The sequence below is a fragment of the Xiphophorus couchianus genome, chromosome 17, assembly GCF_001444195.1.
Source record: "Xiphophorus couchianus chromosome 17, X_couchianus-1.0, whole genome shotgun sequence".
Classification (NCBI taxonomy): Eukaryota; Metazoa; Chordata; class Actinopteri; order Cyprinodontiformes; family Poeciliidae; genus Xiphophorus; species Xiphophorus couchianus.
The window spans coordinates 13,376,329-13,393,031 of record NC_040244.1 but is presented as its reverse complement, the minus strand read 5'-3'; the positions used below and the strand labels follow the sequence as shown (position 1 = coordinate 13,393,031).

The window sequence follows — 16,703 nt, the reverse complement described above, 5'->3', positions numbered from 1 at the left end:
TAAATCCAGTGATGACATTTAGTTTTTTCTTTTAGACCTGGTCAAGTGGACAGCTGTTTTAAATGTTCTACACTCGTAGACTACTTTCCCAACAGTATAATAGATGATTGTAATATTTTAAACCTCTTTTTCGGTCTTGTACCAAACTCAAAAGCTGCTAAAATCATCCAGCACTGACAGTTTGTCCGTCTACAAATTGAATTCTGTGGTGAATTATAAACTTTAGATGTTTCTGTGACTAAACACTGAATAACAGGAAACATTGATCACTTTGCCAAACAAAAACAGGCCAGATTCCTACACTTTAAATACTTCTCAGTCTTACCCTCATGATTTATTTAGCTTTTAAAACATTAAATAAGAAATTGTGATCTCTGTGATGCTTGGGAACTTTTAAAATATATTTCAGCTTTCTGTCTTTTTTGACAAATTCTCACACATCTCAGCTGTAGATGTCCAGAGTTTTTCTCCTTTCTTTTTTTTTTGTTGTTGATTTTTTTTTCTTCCTCTCTGAGCCGGGATCACACTTTCACTAAAAAGGAGCATGTTTATCAGATATTTTCAAAGCTGCACCGCTTGGCTTACAGATGTCTCTTTTAAAGCCTTCACCTCGATTTTGAAACATTTAAACTCGGCAGATTTCTCACAAATCCATCTGAACTCCTGTATAGAGGCCTGATCTCTGAGCTAAGTACCGGCGAACACGGACAATAGTAACGACTAGAGCCCAAATGTCTGCTGATGCAGAGGTGGAAAATGCTTTTTTTTTTTCCTCTTAAAGGGGAAAAAAACACTATGAAGAGGAGTAGTGGAACTCAGACTGTCATTTTAAAGCACTTGTGTGTCTAATTTTGGTTCTGGAAAGTGGAAAGTAACAGAATAACATATATAGGCTTCAACTATATCTTATGCCTAAAGCAATTTAGAATTTGCGGCAGAATGAGGGGGGGAAAAATGGTTTAAAATTGTATTTTTGAGTTATTAGGTGTGTGTGAGTGTGTGTGTAAACGGCCGTCTGTGGACCTGCTTCCGCAACTAGTGACACACCGCCTCGTAGGAGGCGGCACGCCAGCTCTGTCCGAATCAGCCTTGAATTCTGCCTATTCTGAGTCTGTTGCTTTTACAATCAGCCAGAGCCGCCCTGAAGAGGACAAAGACGACAGCGTGGGATCGGGAGGCTCATTTAGTTTGCTTTTTGTTTTTAGGTGGAAGGTTGGAAAGTTCACTGTTTAAAATATTTCTTTTCAAGTTACAGATTAAAGCCATTACACTGGAGTTTGGAGGTTTAGATGGACTAAAAGTGATAAGTGTTTTATCACCACAAGAGCGCTACTCTTGCGCCTTTTATGGTAGCGTCGCTAAGCAGGGGTAACTTGGAATCTCAATCGGAATATTTGCTTCAAGTGACACCCCAGCTCTCACACATCGGTGACGGATCACAAAAGTAATCTCTCTATGTTTCTTTGTGGATAGTTTTAAGGGTAGCATAGCGAATCAAACTCTGGTCTGGGATTTGCTAATAATTTTTGTTCAATTACAAGAGCAATTTTTATTTATTTATTTTTGCTAAAAAAAGAAGCAGTCAGAGATCTTTGACTACTTCTCTTTGGCAAGAGAGATTTGGTGCTGAATCTGCACCGTTCCCTCAATAAAGATTCCTCTTAAACATCCTCCTGATTGAGGCTCATCATGAGTGTTTTTGCTCAGACTCACCTAAAAACTGAGTTAGCTGAGTTGGTTTATTTTGAGTTTTGATGAGAAGTTCTAGTTTTAACCATTAGAGAGAATCTTTCCGTGGTTCTCAACCCAGTTCTGCCGCTCTCCTTGGTCCTGAACGTTTGCGCTGCTGAATCCCAGGCCAGCATTAGTAACTCTCCATGGTTTGGATTCTTTGATACGGAGCTCTGGAGCTGTCTTTGGTACCGAGTCATATTTAGCAATAGGAACTCTTGTTCTCATCTTCTGTCGAGATTGGAACTGTCCATGGTAGTGAGTTTTCTGATTGGATGATCTAGTTCTGGCGCTCTCCTTGGTACCGAGACTGCATCTTATCGGCCGTCTTGCCAGCAGAAGGTACTGTCCTCAGTTCTGAGCTTTGGCGATGCTGAATCATGCTCCGAACTCTTTATCACTGGATTTTTATGTTATAAATGCGCACAGACCACTGAAGTAGACATTACTGCATCATGCCATACACTGCCAACTACTGGTCATCCACTGCAAGTGCAAGAAAATATTAGTTAAATCCAATATGGCAGACGGATGAAAAAGCAGAAATATCCAGTCCCTCCTTCTACTGTAGAGGATTCTTGCAGATGAAAAAAAATATTGTGACATCCAGTAACCCCTAAAGACTAATAATACTGATGTATTTTCCAAATAACAACCTTGTATTTAGAGAAAATTACATCTGATCACCTAGAAAAAAAAATTCTTTCTCCACCTTTTTTTATGCTTTAAGAAAACCAAAACACTTTAGAAAAAAACAAAATCCTGACATAAAGAATCATAATTTGTGCATGAAATGGTTAATAGTCAGTCTTCACCAGTAGTGGGAGCTGTCTTTAGAGGCTAATCTGTCCTGGGCATTGAGTTTGTCACATGGTAGACTTAATGGCGGTACTGGGAACTATTTTGGTCTCCTTTTTTGTTTTCTTTTGCAAAACAAGATGCTTCGGCACTCCTATGGCCCTTTAGCTGCTTCTCTGATTACTGTGCTCCTCTTTGGCTCATCTGTTTAGGTCCAATCAGGGAGAATGGAATAAATTGAGGCAGATTTTTTTTGTATTTACACTCATCTAGGCAAAGAACAATTAAACAGATGTAATACAAAAACATCTGCCAGTATGTTTAGGATTCTTCCTGTCAGAAACAAACGCATCCAGATCAAAGAAACATAATAATAATAATAAAAAAGACTTCTGTAAAAGGGCTCAACTGCAAAACCTCAGATATTAGGAGAGACGAGGTAAAGCAGAAAGTACAACACTAACTGGACTGAATCCAATAGAGTCTTTTGTTAGTCTTGGATTGCTCCTGTTTTTGTAGGTGGTCCAAACTCCCAAGATGAACATTAACAAATACTAACCTAAGCAAAAAATACACAAGAAAATTAAGGTAATAAAAATAGCACTGCTTCATTTCCTGTGCTATGTTATACTGTACAAAAGTGCCATCAAACAGAAGTGCAACCCGGCATCCAACTCGTTCCATGCCTGCTTTAAGAATTCATGAGCCACTAAAATATCCCAATATTTCACTCTAAGTGAATATTGGACCCAAATTGTACAAAATAAGCAGAATAAGATTTTCCACAATTACACAAGCCTGGACTCTCCCAGTATTAATGTGTTGACACACATAACAGGGAGCGATTCATTTGTACTGCTCAGTTTAGTTTTGGAGTTCTGCATCTAGTTTTCCGCCTGTAGTTCTTCCAGCTCCGCTTCAGCGAGATTTATGGCTCCGTTCCCCCCTCAGGTAATCTATTTGGATTGTCATAGAAAACACAGGACCAAAGCAAAGGAATCATTCGTTTGGAATTTGTTTAGGACGAAGTGGGTCATAACGAAAAGCATTTCTGCTGTGTGTTGATTCATTCAGCTAGATAAAATGCCTAATCCCTACATAACGCAAAACATGTGATTGTGATCTTAAAGCTGAACAAGATACAGACATATTGAGTAAAATTCACTAGTAGAGTGAAGACGTTTCCCCTTCCAGTCTGTAAAAGCTTTAGCCATCTGCCACTGGTTGTCTGGAATGAATGAGTGCTGGATCACCTTTTCTTTTTTTTATATATATATATATTTTTTATCCAATTTGATTACTCATCTTCAAAGAGTTTTTGAAAGCAAAACTTTAACACAGCAGTTTATGGGAGGACTACCCCTCACCCCTCCAACCAAAAGGAAAGTGCATGAATGGAAGTCCTTGCAGCCAAGCACAGATTTGATTTGAAAGCCTTAATGGAGGCACATCCAACCCGTCCTCCCCAGAGGGCGCTCCCCCTGCCAGAAGCAAAGAGTTCCTGTGTCGTGTTTGAAGCCCAGCTATAGAGCTTAAATACAGGAAGACCAAGCCGCCCTCTACCACGTCCCCCAGTGATTAAGAACCTTTTCAGAAATTGAAGTGGGTTTCTATGCCTAGATTAATGACGGTACCACTGAATCAAACAGCTCAAAAACCCTGGAAATAGGGTCTGGAAACGGGTACAAGAAGCTTGGCAGAGCAAAAAATGTTACTGCAATAATGTGGCCAATCATGGATAAAGTGTCAGCTTTCAATTTGTCTATCATTTCCTTTTTTCTTTTTTTCTTTATTGATTTCAGAAAAGTTTAAACCCAAGATAACTCATGTTGGTGTCAACTAATTCAAATGGAAGGGAAACGCTAACCAAAGGGCTAAAATTAAAATGAACTTTTGTACCAATTAATAATCCGTCCTAAAGCGACACAAAAAGGTCTGGCGATTTTTAGAATACTTAATTCTCGTATGTGTGAGCAGCTGGTTTTCAAAAAAATAAGCAAAATTACTAATTTAGGTGGGCAAAAAAAATTGGCTTATGTATTTAGACCTGGATATAGTTTGCTTTGATTGGAATGTCACTGAGCCTGCAGTATATTTACATTTGCATACCGCATTCCTGGGTAGCGCTTATTGTCAGGAGCTTCAGGATGTTCTCTTTCTCCCCCCCTTTTATTTTGGTGTTCATGTTCCGCTTCCTTGTTTCCTGTGAGTTCTTCCAGCCAGGAGTCTAGTTCAACTCCACAGCTGCACCCAGTTTCTAACCAGCCACTTGTTCCTCCTTCAGTAATCGACTCTCCAGCTTCTCACTCAGCTCTTTGTTAGCTCGTTGTTTCTATCAATATGTCTCCTGAGCCTTGTGGTTTAATTTTTGTAAGTTTTTGGTTTGTCTTAGTTTAATTGAATAAACATTTTATTTATTTTTTTCAACCACCTTCCACTTTTGCAGGAGAACAATAATTTCTAAAAAGTTGTTTTCAATAGCACATCAGTTCTTGTGTCACCGGCTTCCTCTTTAAAAAAAAAAAAGAGACTTCAATTTCTGGTTTTTGGTCCATAAAGCACTAAAGGGTCCAAGTTGCTTGTCAAGCATGCGCCTTGTTACTGTCATTATCAGCTACTCTTGGTCACAGCCACAGATCATTAAAGGTGTCTGGAGGACACGAGGCAAGTATGTACCATAGAAGAAGAAAAGAGGGTGGATAAAAGCTGGATCTTTATAACCCAACACTGATCTTTGTCTAAATTTCCTTCACTATTGCTCCATGGACCACTAAGACCTTCAATCAAGTGTGTTTATTGGGGGATAAATCGAAGAAAAAGTTCAAAGGGTTTGAATATATTGTAAAGCACTGCAGTGTGAAATATTCTTTTTTTTGTTGTTGTGGTTTTTGTTTGTTTGTTTGTTTTGCCTCCATCGCCCTCAAGTTGCACCCAGACTCAGCTGGTGGGACTGCCCCCATCGATCATAAAAAACATAATAGATTTAGTGCGTCAGAACTGGTAACCGCAAGTAAACGGCAGTAAAAAAAAAAAAAAAAAGATTTATTTCTAATCGAAGCGAGTTCTCCGGTGGACATGATTGAACTTTCACTTACGTGTTCGAGCCGAACGCGAGTGAACTAAGAGCTGAAATCGGTGTTATCCAATTACATTTAGCCTATAAAATAGACTTACATGACGTCGTCCGGACGCAATAATCTTTCGAAATTATGATTTGAATCGACGGGCCACTTTTGGGTGGTCCTTTTATATTGATTTTGGCTGGAAGCGGTATTGGGAAAATACACACACACACACACACACGCACACACACACACACACACACACACACACACCAGCTCAATACCTTCTAGCCGTATTTTACGCAGCTTTCATTGGATATTGGCGTAACGGCACCAGTCTGTAGTGATATCTGCGGCTTTCTCGCTGACGTAATATTGACTGATCCGAATGTTTACTTTGGACACGATCACTTAGAGTCGCACATTGCGCTCTTTCCCTCTCCCAGTCTCCGTCTCTCTGCTCGTCCCCTTTGCTTTCCTCCGGCGTTCACGCAAAGATCCTAATCCATTCCCAGCTGAAAGGGTCACCTTAAAGGAGTTTTCTTTTCTTTTTGCGTGTGCGCGCGGACGACCCCTCTTGGGATTCTATTCTGTTCGAGTCGAGCTGGTGGAGAGCCGTGGAAAGATACCACAGGTGAATGGAGCTTTAACGACGCTGCGGTATTGATGATTGAACAGTTTAAGGTTTCCATGAGCGCAATCTGTGCCTGATTTGACAGAAGCCGAGTCTTTCGCGGCACTTTGTGATAACTGAAGCGGACCGAGTTAGCTTCCCCCCCCCCCCTCCTTTTTTTTTTTTTTTTTGTTGAAGACATAAAAAAAAATTCTCCTCTGGCTTTCCTAAAGGATGATATGACATTTTCTTTTGCGCAGTGGTGGCTGCTTTCCTACCAATTTCTTGGATCTTTGTCATGCCTTTCTGCAGGATTACTCACGGAGATATGAGCGCACTAAGAAATCGAGTTGGATTGTAAAACAAAATTGAGATACATTCTTTAAAACAAAAACCCTTGCTCCTTTTTTAAATTATTATTATTTTTCACCAAAGCGGGAAGTGCTGCTTTGTGGTAATCAATGGCTTCGGTGCCGAGGTCGGCAAGGCGCAAAGATGCCACTCGCTGGCCGAGGATGTCGTCAACTTTTTGGGCTGTGGTGCTCCTGACGGCGCTGTTGGTTCTCTACTGCGGTAAGTCTCTCCCCCCCCCCCCCCCCCTCGCTGATTTCTTTATTATTTACTTGACCGCTGCGCAGTGGGGGTGACTGTGTCATGTGGGGAGGATTTCACATGGAAATCACGCAAGTGATTCTGGCGACTCACTCTGAATAGTGATGATTTCTCCTAACCCCTCAGTAATTTACCAGCAGAGCGTTTTGGGCTCCATGCTGTACGTCTGAAAGCAGCTGTAGCTGGAGAAAATCTTGCGTGAATTCGTGCCTGATCACGATGTGCCACACGCATACCAAACGCGCAGTGGCGGATCTTGTATGTGTAGTACCCAGGGCGAGCCTTACACAGGTCACGGAATCTCGCCAAAGAAGAAAAAAATAGATGCATTTTCAGATTTGGAAGCTATTAGAAACATTAAAAAGTTAAATTAAATAAAATGAAATTCTCTGATTATCACTGGGATGAGTGGATTCTTGTTCAGCGTGCTTTATGTTGCAGAAAACACTCCACATCACCTTGTCCCTACCACATCGCCACAGCTTAAGGTGATGTCAGTATCATACTGTGGGGGCTGTACTAAGATTTAAATATTATTTAATCAGTGCAAAAACAATTTGGTCCATGTTTGACCAGTCTATGCAGATAGTTTTGATGTTCATCTCAGTCTGTGTTATGCTTCATGTAAAAATTTGTTTTTAAAGGATAGCTATTCAGTTCAGCTGTAAATACTGTGCCAATTTGCAACAAATGTAATGTAAGAAACATTTATAATCGGATCAAATTTATACAAATCAATAATACAGAAATAATTTAGACACATACATTACACGATGGTTCTAGAAATAAGTATTGAACACATGGAGCAACATTCGAAAAGGCGTGAAAAGTCAGAAAACCACCTTAAATCTGTTTTTAAACAACCTTCCTTCTGCTACTTACAAATTTATATTTATTTTAGTATTAACTGATGGCTCATAAAGAATCCCTCTCAATTCCAAAGTACTGTTGAGTGGCACTTTGGGCATAAGCAAAGAAAAACTCGCACAATGTCTTACTGTAGCAAAATATAGTAACAGCAATTGTATGTTGCATCTAAACTTCTATATGTTCCATAAAGTGCCTTTAAGAACCACAGTTGGGACATGAAAAGAACATTTCACTATGAACCAGCCAATGGTAGGCCTCCCATGTAAGATTTCTGACTGAGGAATCAAAAAATTGAGAGTTGTCCAAGAGACACTGAATACTTGGGGAGAACTCCAGAAAGTCAGGTAGGCACAATTTTCCTACGACAACAAGGAATAACCTTAACCAAAATGGTCTCTAAGCGCACTCGTTGCACAAGACTCCACTACTGAATAAAAAGCATCTTGAAGCTTAATGGCCAGTGATAAACAAAGAGAACACAGTCTGGTAAGATGAGACCAAAGCTTTGAATGTTATTGGAGGAAACACACCACACGAAATGTGACGTGTGCAGGTCGGAACGCCGTGCTGTGTGCTGCCAGACAGCATATGGTGCTGGCAGACAGAATTTAAGGAAGGACGAATGGAGAAATCTACCGGGAGAGTCTTTGGTAAGAGAGTCCGGTAAGAACGTGGAGAAAAAACAAGTGCGAATTTCCAAGCAAGAAATGGTCCCCCAAACACACAGCTAAGGAAACTCTTAATTGGCTTCAGAGAAACGAAGTGAAGCCGCTAGAAATGGCCCAGTCAATCACCTGACTTGTATCCAATTGGAAATCTTTGGAAAGCACCAAAGTTTAGAGGTGAAGATGTTAAAGACACTTTAACAGACCAAAATCTCGCCTAAGGAGCAATTTACTCAACAACTGTCAGTATACTGGAGTCATCTTGAAGACGTTATTACCAGAAAAGGCCTTAAAACAAAGTTTTGACTATATTTCTAAATGTATGTTCAATACTTGCTTTCCTGTCATTCCATATAACTTCATTTGTGGATAAAATCTGCTTTGATTGAATGTTTAGGTTCTTACCAAGACATGGTGTGAGTTTTATGCCAATAGAAATATTAAACTTTTTCAGCAGAACAAAACTTAGAAACATTAAAAGTTCATCTTCACCCGCCAATCAATGTTACCTGCATGTGTAAAAGAATCTCTTGAAGGCAGGGGACAAAACCCGACTAACCCAGAGGTTTGCATCCTCATAAATCTGGCACTGTTCCTCATTATCACCCTTTCATGCATGAATTATGACAACCTCGCTTTGGAATTTCCCCGGGGGTTTTCAATCAACTTTACGGATGTCGTCGTGGACGTCTTCGGGGGCGTCAAGAATTCACACGTTAAAACATCAACATGTCAAATTTGAAAAATGGATCAAAATATGTAGCGTTGTTGTTAAAATTTCAGCCTTTTCTAATTTCTTTCACTGTTATGCAACATTTCTTTTCCTCGATTCTGATTCCTCAACCTGTCCTCCCATCTCTGTTATCTGCCAGTGATAAACGATCGCTATAGCAACACAAAAACACGTCGTCTTTGAAACATTTTGTGTTTGAGCTTCCAGATGTCTAGGTATTTTGTTTGGTTTGTGTTTGTTCACTTAGCATCCACACCCCACTTATTTATTTATTTGACATTTTTCAGTTTGGCCCTTTAAAAAAAGCATAATGACTTTAATATATTTTGCCGTATATCTTGTTATGAAAAGCTACGAAGCAGGAATATTTTTATGTTTAAATATTAATAAAACTGTTCAAATAAAACCAATGAAACATGACGTCCACTTTAACAGATTAATGGTTAATTGGTATTTCTTGTAAAAAGGTAATAATTTAGTGTCCAAATTTGAAACGTTTCATTTATAGAACCATCCAGATATGTGCACGGTTTCTACATAGGTAGCTGTTTGCTTGGACAGTAGGTGGCAGTATATGGAGTTACACTCTAGAATCAAACGAAAAAGCTTATGTGCAGGTTTACAACGAACATCCAGACACATGCAAAACATTTTTTTGATCGCTACCTGCTGCAGTTACCACTATTAGTGATCACTATACCGTTTTTTTTTTCTTTTTCTTTTTTGTTTTAGTTTTGAAATTCGTTTTCACAAATTCATCCATCCCAAATGTTTTCTCAGAGTGTTTGTCGGTGCACCCTGTCACTTCCCAGTGTCTGGATTTGCGAACAAGTAACACAATATTCTGCTGAACTACTTGTTGTGGCCCGAGAGTGATGTCATCCTGGGCGGTGAGCCATATGAACCATATAAAAATGCTTCTAAAATAGCTTCTAAAACACTGAACTAATATCAGGAAGATATTATATTTCTGAATGAGCCTCGTTTAGCTGTAAAGACTGCATGTTCCAACGAAGCCATTATTAGGCAAATATATGCAGACCATCACCCTCCCGGCACACACACTTACACGCACACACACATACTACACTTCCTTAGGCTACTTTTCTGGTATCCTTCCACCTTCCTATCTCTCCCTCCTGCCTGCCTCCCCTATCTGTCTCAAGCTGCATGTGACTCACTTTTGAGCAGAAATCCAGCTGGCACACGGCCGCTCAGTCTACTACATGTGAGAAACGGAGGCCAGCTGAAAAAGAAAAAGAAAAAAAAGCCAACCAAACACAACTGTGCAATTTAAAGATCCTATTCACTAACACAAACACACACAGTTTTACCTCATCGTTCATTCCTTCGTTTCCTATTTACGGTGTGCAGATGATTCCTTTTGCTTTGCAATCACATGAGCTTCAGGTTAATCAATGGTGGTGGAGGGTTGGGGTTGGATTATGAGAAGCAAAGCCTTTAGATAAGAGGAAGGAGGTGGACTCTTTTCTTCCTTTGTGGTGCCTTTAGCCATGCCAATTGATCCCATGCTTGTGTCCAATCAATAAAACTTGGATGTTTGTTTCAGTGCAAGAAACCTCAACCTCTCACCTAGCAACACCTTTTACTCTTTATGGAGCTCGGTAGTCGGCTGCAGTGACTCCACTCCACCTCCAGCTAATCTGGATCGTTTTATTAAAGATTAAGCTGACATAATTCATGTTCAAACTTTTCTACTATGATTTCTCTCCTAATTTGATTGGTTCCCGCAGGGTTGCGTTTTCTTTCGTTTCCTCCACGTTCCATTTATTTCAGTTTTATCCTCGGCGCTTGGCTGACCGCTGCCCCACCTGTGGTGAATATATGTCGCTGTGACGGAGGTCGCTGCTCTCCCAGCGTCTCCCTTTCTCTCAGCAGCTCTCTGTTCTCCTCTTCTTCCCTAATCAGTCTCTATATTTATGGAGGCGCAGCTTATTACTTTCCTTATAAAATGCTGTAAACAGCGGCGACTGAACTGTAATGTAAAACAGGGGAGCAGTAAACTGTAATTTTTGCTGAGGAAATAAAAATTCACGTCAAATAAATAGTTTTTCAGTTGATTGCATTATTTTTACATTAGAGCTCATGCTTCTTTAACAGAATATTAAAATATGGAAGAAAATGAATCTATATTGCTAAATTAATCATTATATATTTGAAATGCAGTCAGCACTTTGATATTTGGCAATTAAAAGCAAGCACAAGATGTCTTGCAAATATTGATAAATATGTCAGTATTATCAGTTCTAAAACAGAACAATCAGCAGAAATTCAGAATTAATAAAGTCTAAAATATTCAGAAATATTCAGATAACTATTCAAATATTCAGCCTGCTTGATACAAAGTATCAAGCAGGCATTGGGATTATTTTGATGTGAAATACTTTTTTACCCAGAGTTATTGAATTGTTTATATCTTTCTGGAAAAGTCAGCCCTGAAGCTCTGTTTGCACTGCACTGATTGAAACAGGTCAGTGATCCCAAAGAGCATCACATTTACAACAGGATGCCTGCAAACCCAATGAAAGAACACAAACCTGAAACTGATGACTGTTTTTGTTCCGAAATGACTCGCTGTTCGTAAATAAATAACGAGTGTTGAAGTATCTACATGCTATAAATGCTAATGTCCAAAGGATCTTCAATAATTTCCTGGTAAAAATAGGGCACATATCTTAAACTAACTGTAAAGCACGACGGTGAAAGTGTTATGATGTGGGATATCTTTGTTAGTCATAGAATTAATCATTTCTCAACTTCCTGTTTTTGACAAAGTCGGCGTTAATATGTGATTCACTGTCTGCCTGCAGAAAACTGGGTCTTAAAACAGCAAAATGTCAAAATCAAAGTATACAAAAAAAATAAAAAATGCTGTAAACATGAATGAAAACATCCCTGAAACTCACTGAAGTGTTCTGGCTGTACATTCTTTCAGCTCCAAAAAGTTTAAATGTAAAAAGGAGCAACAAAAAAAAAAGTCTAATGTGATAAAGTGAGACCATTCAGATAATAAAAACAGGATTGTTCAGGTTGTAGCTGCTAGCAGTGCTACTGAATTCTGCTGAATCATAGCTTACTTTTAATTATTAAGTTGCAGTTTTCTTTAATGTATCTTTATCATTTCGGCTTGGATTTTTGGTAAACAACAAATTGACAGTGTTTTATTACATAGGTTTGCTTAAATTCAACAAAGAAATACTTTTCTACAATTTTAGAACTAGAACATAACTTGTGTAATTCATTAACTGTGGCTAATTTTTGTCTTGACTTTTTTTTTTTTTTTGGACTTTTGGGTAGCATATTGCTCTGAATGACTAGCCAGAAACTTACTATAAACATAGTAGTATACCGTTTGGTGATGCTGAGCCATGGTTTGTAACTAAAGGCTACTTCTCCTCCCCTCCAGTGTGTCGTACAACCATAGAAGAAATCTCTGTGATTACCACTATGACTCATATGATGCCTGTCATCCAGCATCAGTGTCTAACTTAACATGGTCTGCCATTCTCATTCAGGCCCTTCTGAAAGGGAGAGACTAAGCAGAGTAGAGGGAGGCAGTGAGGGGATAAGAGATGCAGGAGGAAGCACGGACACTTGACGTCCGCACTTGAGTCTGGGAGGATGCAGGTTTAAAAAAAAAAGAGGTAGGATGGGATTGATGGGGAAGCAATTTGAAGGAATCGAGTAGAGAGTAGAGAGAAGGAGTGCAGCAGAGGGCAGAACAAAAAAAATTAGAAGATAAATCCCAACAACTCCACTTCTAACATTTGATTGGCGCTGAATACAGTAATCACAGCGAACCGCTTCTGCACCCGCTGATTACAATAACAAAAAGCAACGTCAACAACACCGCCCTCTGTGCACTAGCTCCCTCCTCTGGCAGCTCGCAGCCATGGGCTTGTTTGCCAACGGTGCAATTATGCATTCATGAGGCCTCAGCCCGTGCATGTGACTGCTGAAGAGAAAGCGGATGAGGGAGATCACACATAGCTAATAAGTATGCTAATCTTATCTCAGGATGGCTGAGGACCGTAGGAAGGCTTAGGTTCAGATCCGAGCCGCAGACAGGCAGGAAGAGGAAGGGCGCCGAGGAGGGAAGAGTAACAAGTGGAGAAGATCTGAGAGGGAAAGTGAAGAGAAAAACCGAAATCATTCACAACTCTTTTTTTTTGTCTTTACCAATTCCTGATTTATTTCAGCCTCAGAAATCATGTTGGATTCAAGTATCAGCAACAATGTGACAGCCCAAAAAAGAAATGCTTACTTAAAATTGCCTAAAGTTAATACTTTCTGGGTAATTTCCCCTGCATAGAAAAAATGAGACACAGATGCAAACTTGCAACCTTCTCTATTGCCATTCACCACATTTTGCAGTGTGGCCTTTTGTGTTGCGTGACTGTTTACAAGCTGATGTAAAAGTGATGGGTGACTACTAACAAAAATGGCTGCTGAGGGGCATCTACGATGTTAAGATGATGTTGAACCTGTTGTGTCTTTGCATTTTATGAGACCTTTAAAGCAAATAATTGTGGATAGATTCTGACATGCGCTGCTTTGCATACGTTCTCATATCAAACTTTTCTGTTGGCATTTTACTGAGATGTAAAGCAATAGACTTAAAGTTGGAGGTAAAATATTTATGCAAATAAAAATGTGAAACTCTGGTATGCGTTTTTATGGCTAGCAGATTATGGTAAAAACTGAGGAGCAGCAAAGGAGGGAGAAAACTACTGACAGGAAAGCATCGCGTTGTTTCACATATCCAGCATTTAAGCATTGGGCACTTCTGGGGCAAAGTATACAAGTATTAGACCTCAATGCTTTTGTAAGATGAAACTGAAACTAAATACATAAAAAACCACCATGTGTAGCACACAATTAAGACAGCAAATTACTCCATTCTCTTAGTGAAACATGGCAGTGGCTGCATCATGTTGTGGGGAAGTCTTCTATAGACTGGACTGGGGAAGACGATCACTTTTCAGCAGAGTTGAATAGCTGAACAGTTTAGATCAGAGGCGTCCAACCATCAGTATGTGGACTGCTACTGGTCCGTCTGCTGGTAATCGGCCCATGAGAAAGATTTTAATCTTTGAAAAAACTGGAAGCTTTGGAACAAGTCGGAAGAAGGACAAGAGGGAGTGGAAAGATGGGCAGTTTGGTTGTTGAGGCAGATCCTTAGTTTAGATCAGTTTATTTATGTAACATGGGATTTCAATGCACTTTAGTTCTGGAGTTTAAGAAAAACTCCAGAACTAAATCTACTTAACTTATAGCAAGAGTAGAAAACTGGATGCTTTCACTTGGAATCAGTGATAATCTTAGTGTATTGATTTGCAAAACTACATTTTCCAAAAGATCTGTGCAGCACCATGTTGTACAATACTGACTGAGGGGATTTACATCTAAAGGTTGCACTTGGTATTTTATGGACAATTTTTCAACTTCCCTTCTGCGTTATAAATATGGACTACTTGTGTTGATTTCATATAAAATCTCAATGAAATGCATCAAATTTGTGGTATGAATATGACAAATTGTGAAAAGTCAAAGAATTGGTGCTCAACTGGCCGAAGCCAATGTGAAACTTGTAAGAGCATGAATGTGTCAGAATGTCTTGGGCATATATGTTATCTGTGAGGGAAGAGGGACAGATTTCTGTCAGGCAGCAACAGAAAGACCCGCATATAGCCTGAGGAAACACAGTCAGCAGGTTTAGTTTTCTACTAAGAAAGCAAAAACTTACATTATTAAAACTCCATTAAGGGTTTTAAAAATCCTTTCCATATGTTAAAAAGGAATCACTGAGCACTATTTACACTAAGGAAGGAACATACCGTGTTTCGTCATTACTCTGCTAACCATACAAAGCCGTAGCTTTGATAAGGGTTAGAAATAATTAGAAGCATTTTGTGCCTTAGATTATAAAATATTAAGATGCTATGGGCCCTTGTTTGTTCATGGATTCTTCAAGAATTATGCAGCATAGCCAAAGGCAATTCCTTTTTCCTGTAATCTGTGGGGTACTCTTGTCATTGTGGTGCTCTTTTTGTGTGGATGTTTCCTTATTTAGACATGAAATGAGATCTTTATGTGCTGCTTGAAATATGTGCATGAAATATCTTCATGGAAGATATTTGACAAACTGATCAAGCTGAAAAAATCTACAGTAAAAGACGTGAGCTGTAGTCAAATGTTGTACTTGTCAGTGCTAGCTTGTTGGTCGTTCAGATGGTTGGACTACCAGGGCTGGTCAACGTAGAAGAGAATCCATCAATTAAAACCTTGTACAGGACCAGTTCTTACAATTTTTATTGCTTTTGGTTAAAGAATAAAATAAGGTATTTTTTTGTTTTTTTAGGAGAACCCAATAATTCCTTTTCCAGAGATCAAAGATTCTCATTTTTTTATTCCTTAAAAAAAGAACAAAACATGCATGACTGTGTGCTCATACTCGTATGATAAAGAGAAACTCTACACACTATTTGTAGCCACCAATGGACGCTCAGTGAGACCCTGCTGCTTGCTGACATGGGTGGGCAATAAAATAATTGCAATATATTTTGCAAATTATATTTTATGTTATATATTTCCTTGTTATCGTATGAGAAATGTTAGCATAGACATTCAATATGCAGAAAAGGTTAATGGCCAATGAGAATTGCTCTGCGATGGACCAGTCATGAGGCTGGAATAGTCAGGCAAAGTTAGCAAGTATTTGCGCTAACGGCTAATGTCTGTGTGGCTGTAGCCTCTCTTCGGGTAACGGGTATGATATCAGTGGAATAAAAGTGAAAGTTTGTATTGAGGAAGAACTTAGAATTTTTTCCTCTTTCTGAGCATACACAATGCCTATTATTGTTTTGATGAACACCATCAGTAAGGATAAAGCCAGGTGACCTTTTTTTTTTTTCCAGATGGTTTTTTGTCATGGCTTGTTCCTTTTTTAGATCTCTTAATAGACTACTCGGGTTATCTTTAACATTATCATTTGTCTGATGTGAAATATTGTGTAACATAAATAGCACGAGGATTATCAAAGCTCCTATTATTCCCTGTTGCTGTTTCTCTTGCTCCTTCTGCACCTTCACAACCAGACATTTCTCTCCAAAGAAAGGAGAAACCCAGCACACCCATAATAACATGCTAATATGCTGTGACATTTACTTAATGTGAAAACAAATTGCAGAGTGTTTGGAGTTTGCATTTAGGCAAAGTATCACCGTACCAGCTTCCATGGCTAATTGCACCTTAAATGCTCCATGTCTACTGTGAATTAATTATGTGTCAATGTGACTTTAATTACCATTAAAAGCGTGTGTATAATATTTACATATCATAAGTAGTTTGTGACTGCGAGGCCCAATAGGTCACAGTCAAAGTAAGCAGGATTATGCAAATGTCCTCTGTCTGGTTGTCCAGTTGCATGAGAGCAAAGAAAATGGATTTCTTAAAATAAAAAAAAAATTAAAAAATCACAAACGAATTTATAAAAGTCAGGAGCTTTGCAGCAAAGTCTTTTTTTGTTTGCACTCAGATATGGAAACAAATAAATTAAATAAAAACCGTTTGAGATGGCTTAATTGGCTCTGGATCTG

The 16,703-nt window shown here is 39.1% G+C and overlaps 1 protein-coding gene across 2 annotated transcripts in view; it reads left to right on the top strand.

The window, feature by feature from the left end:
• The first annotated feature begins 5,904 nt into the window (after positions 1–5,904).
• Positions 5,905–16,703, top strand: part of LOC114161216 (protein FAM19A5) — a 165,424-nt gene continuing 154,625 nt past the window's right edge. The window contains exon 1 of one of the 2 annotated variants that reach the window (XM_028044388.1): positions 5,905–6,777. In XM_028044388.1, coding sequence (XP_027900189.1) covers positions 6,666–6,777 — 112 coding nt within the window. In that variant the 5' untranslated portion in view covers positions 5,905–6,665. The remainder of the gene's footprint in view (positions 6,778–16,703) is intronic. The other variant, XR_003598960.1, reaches the window with a different exon arrangement.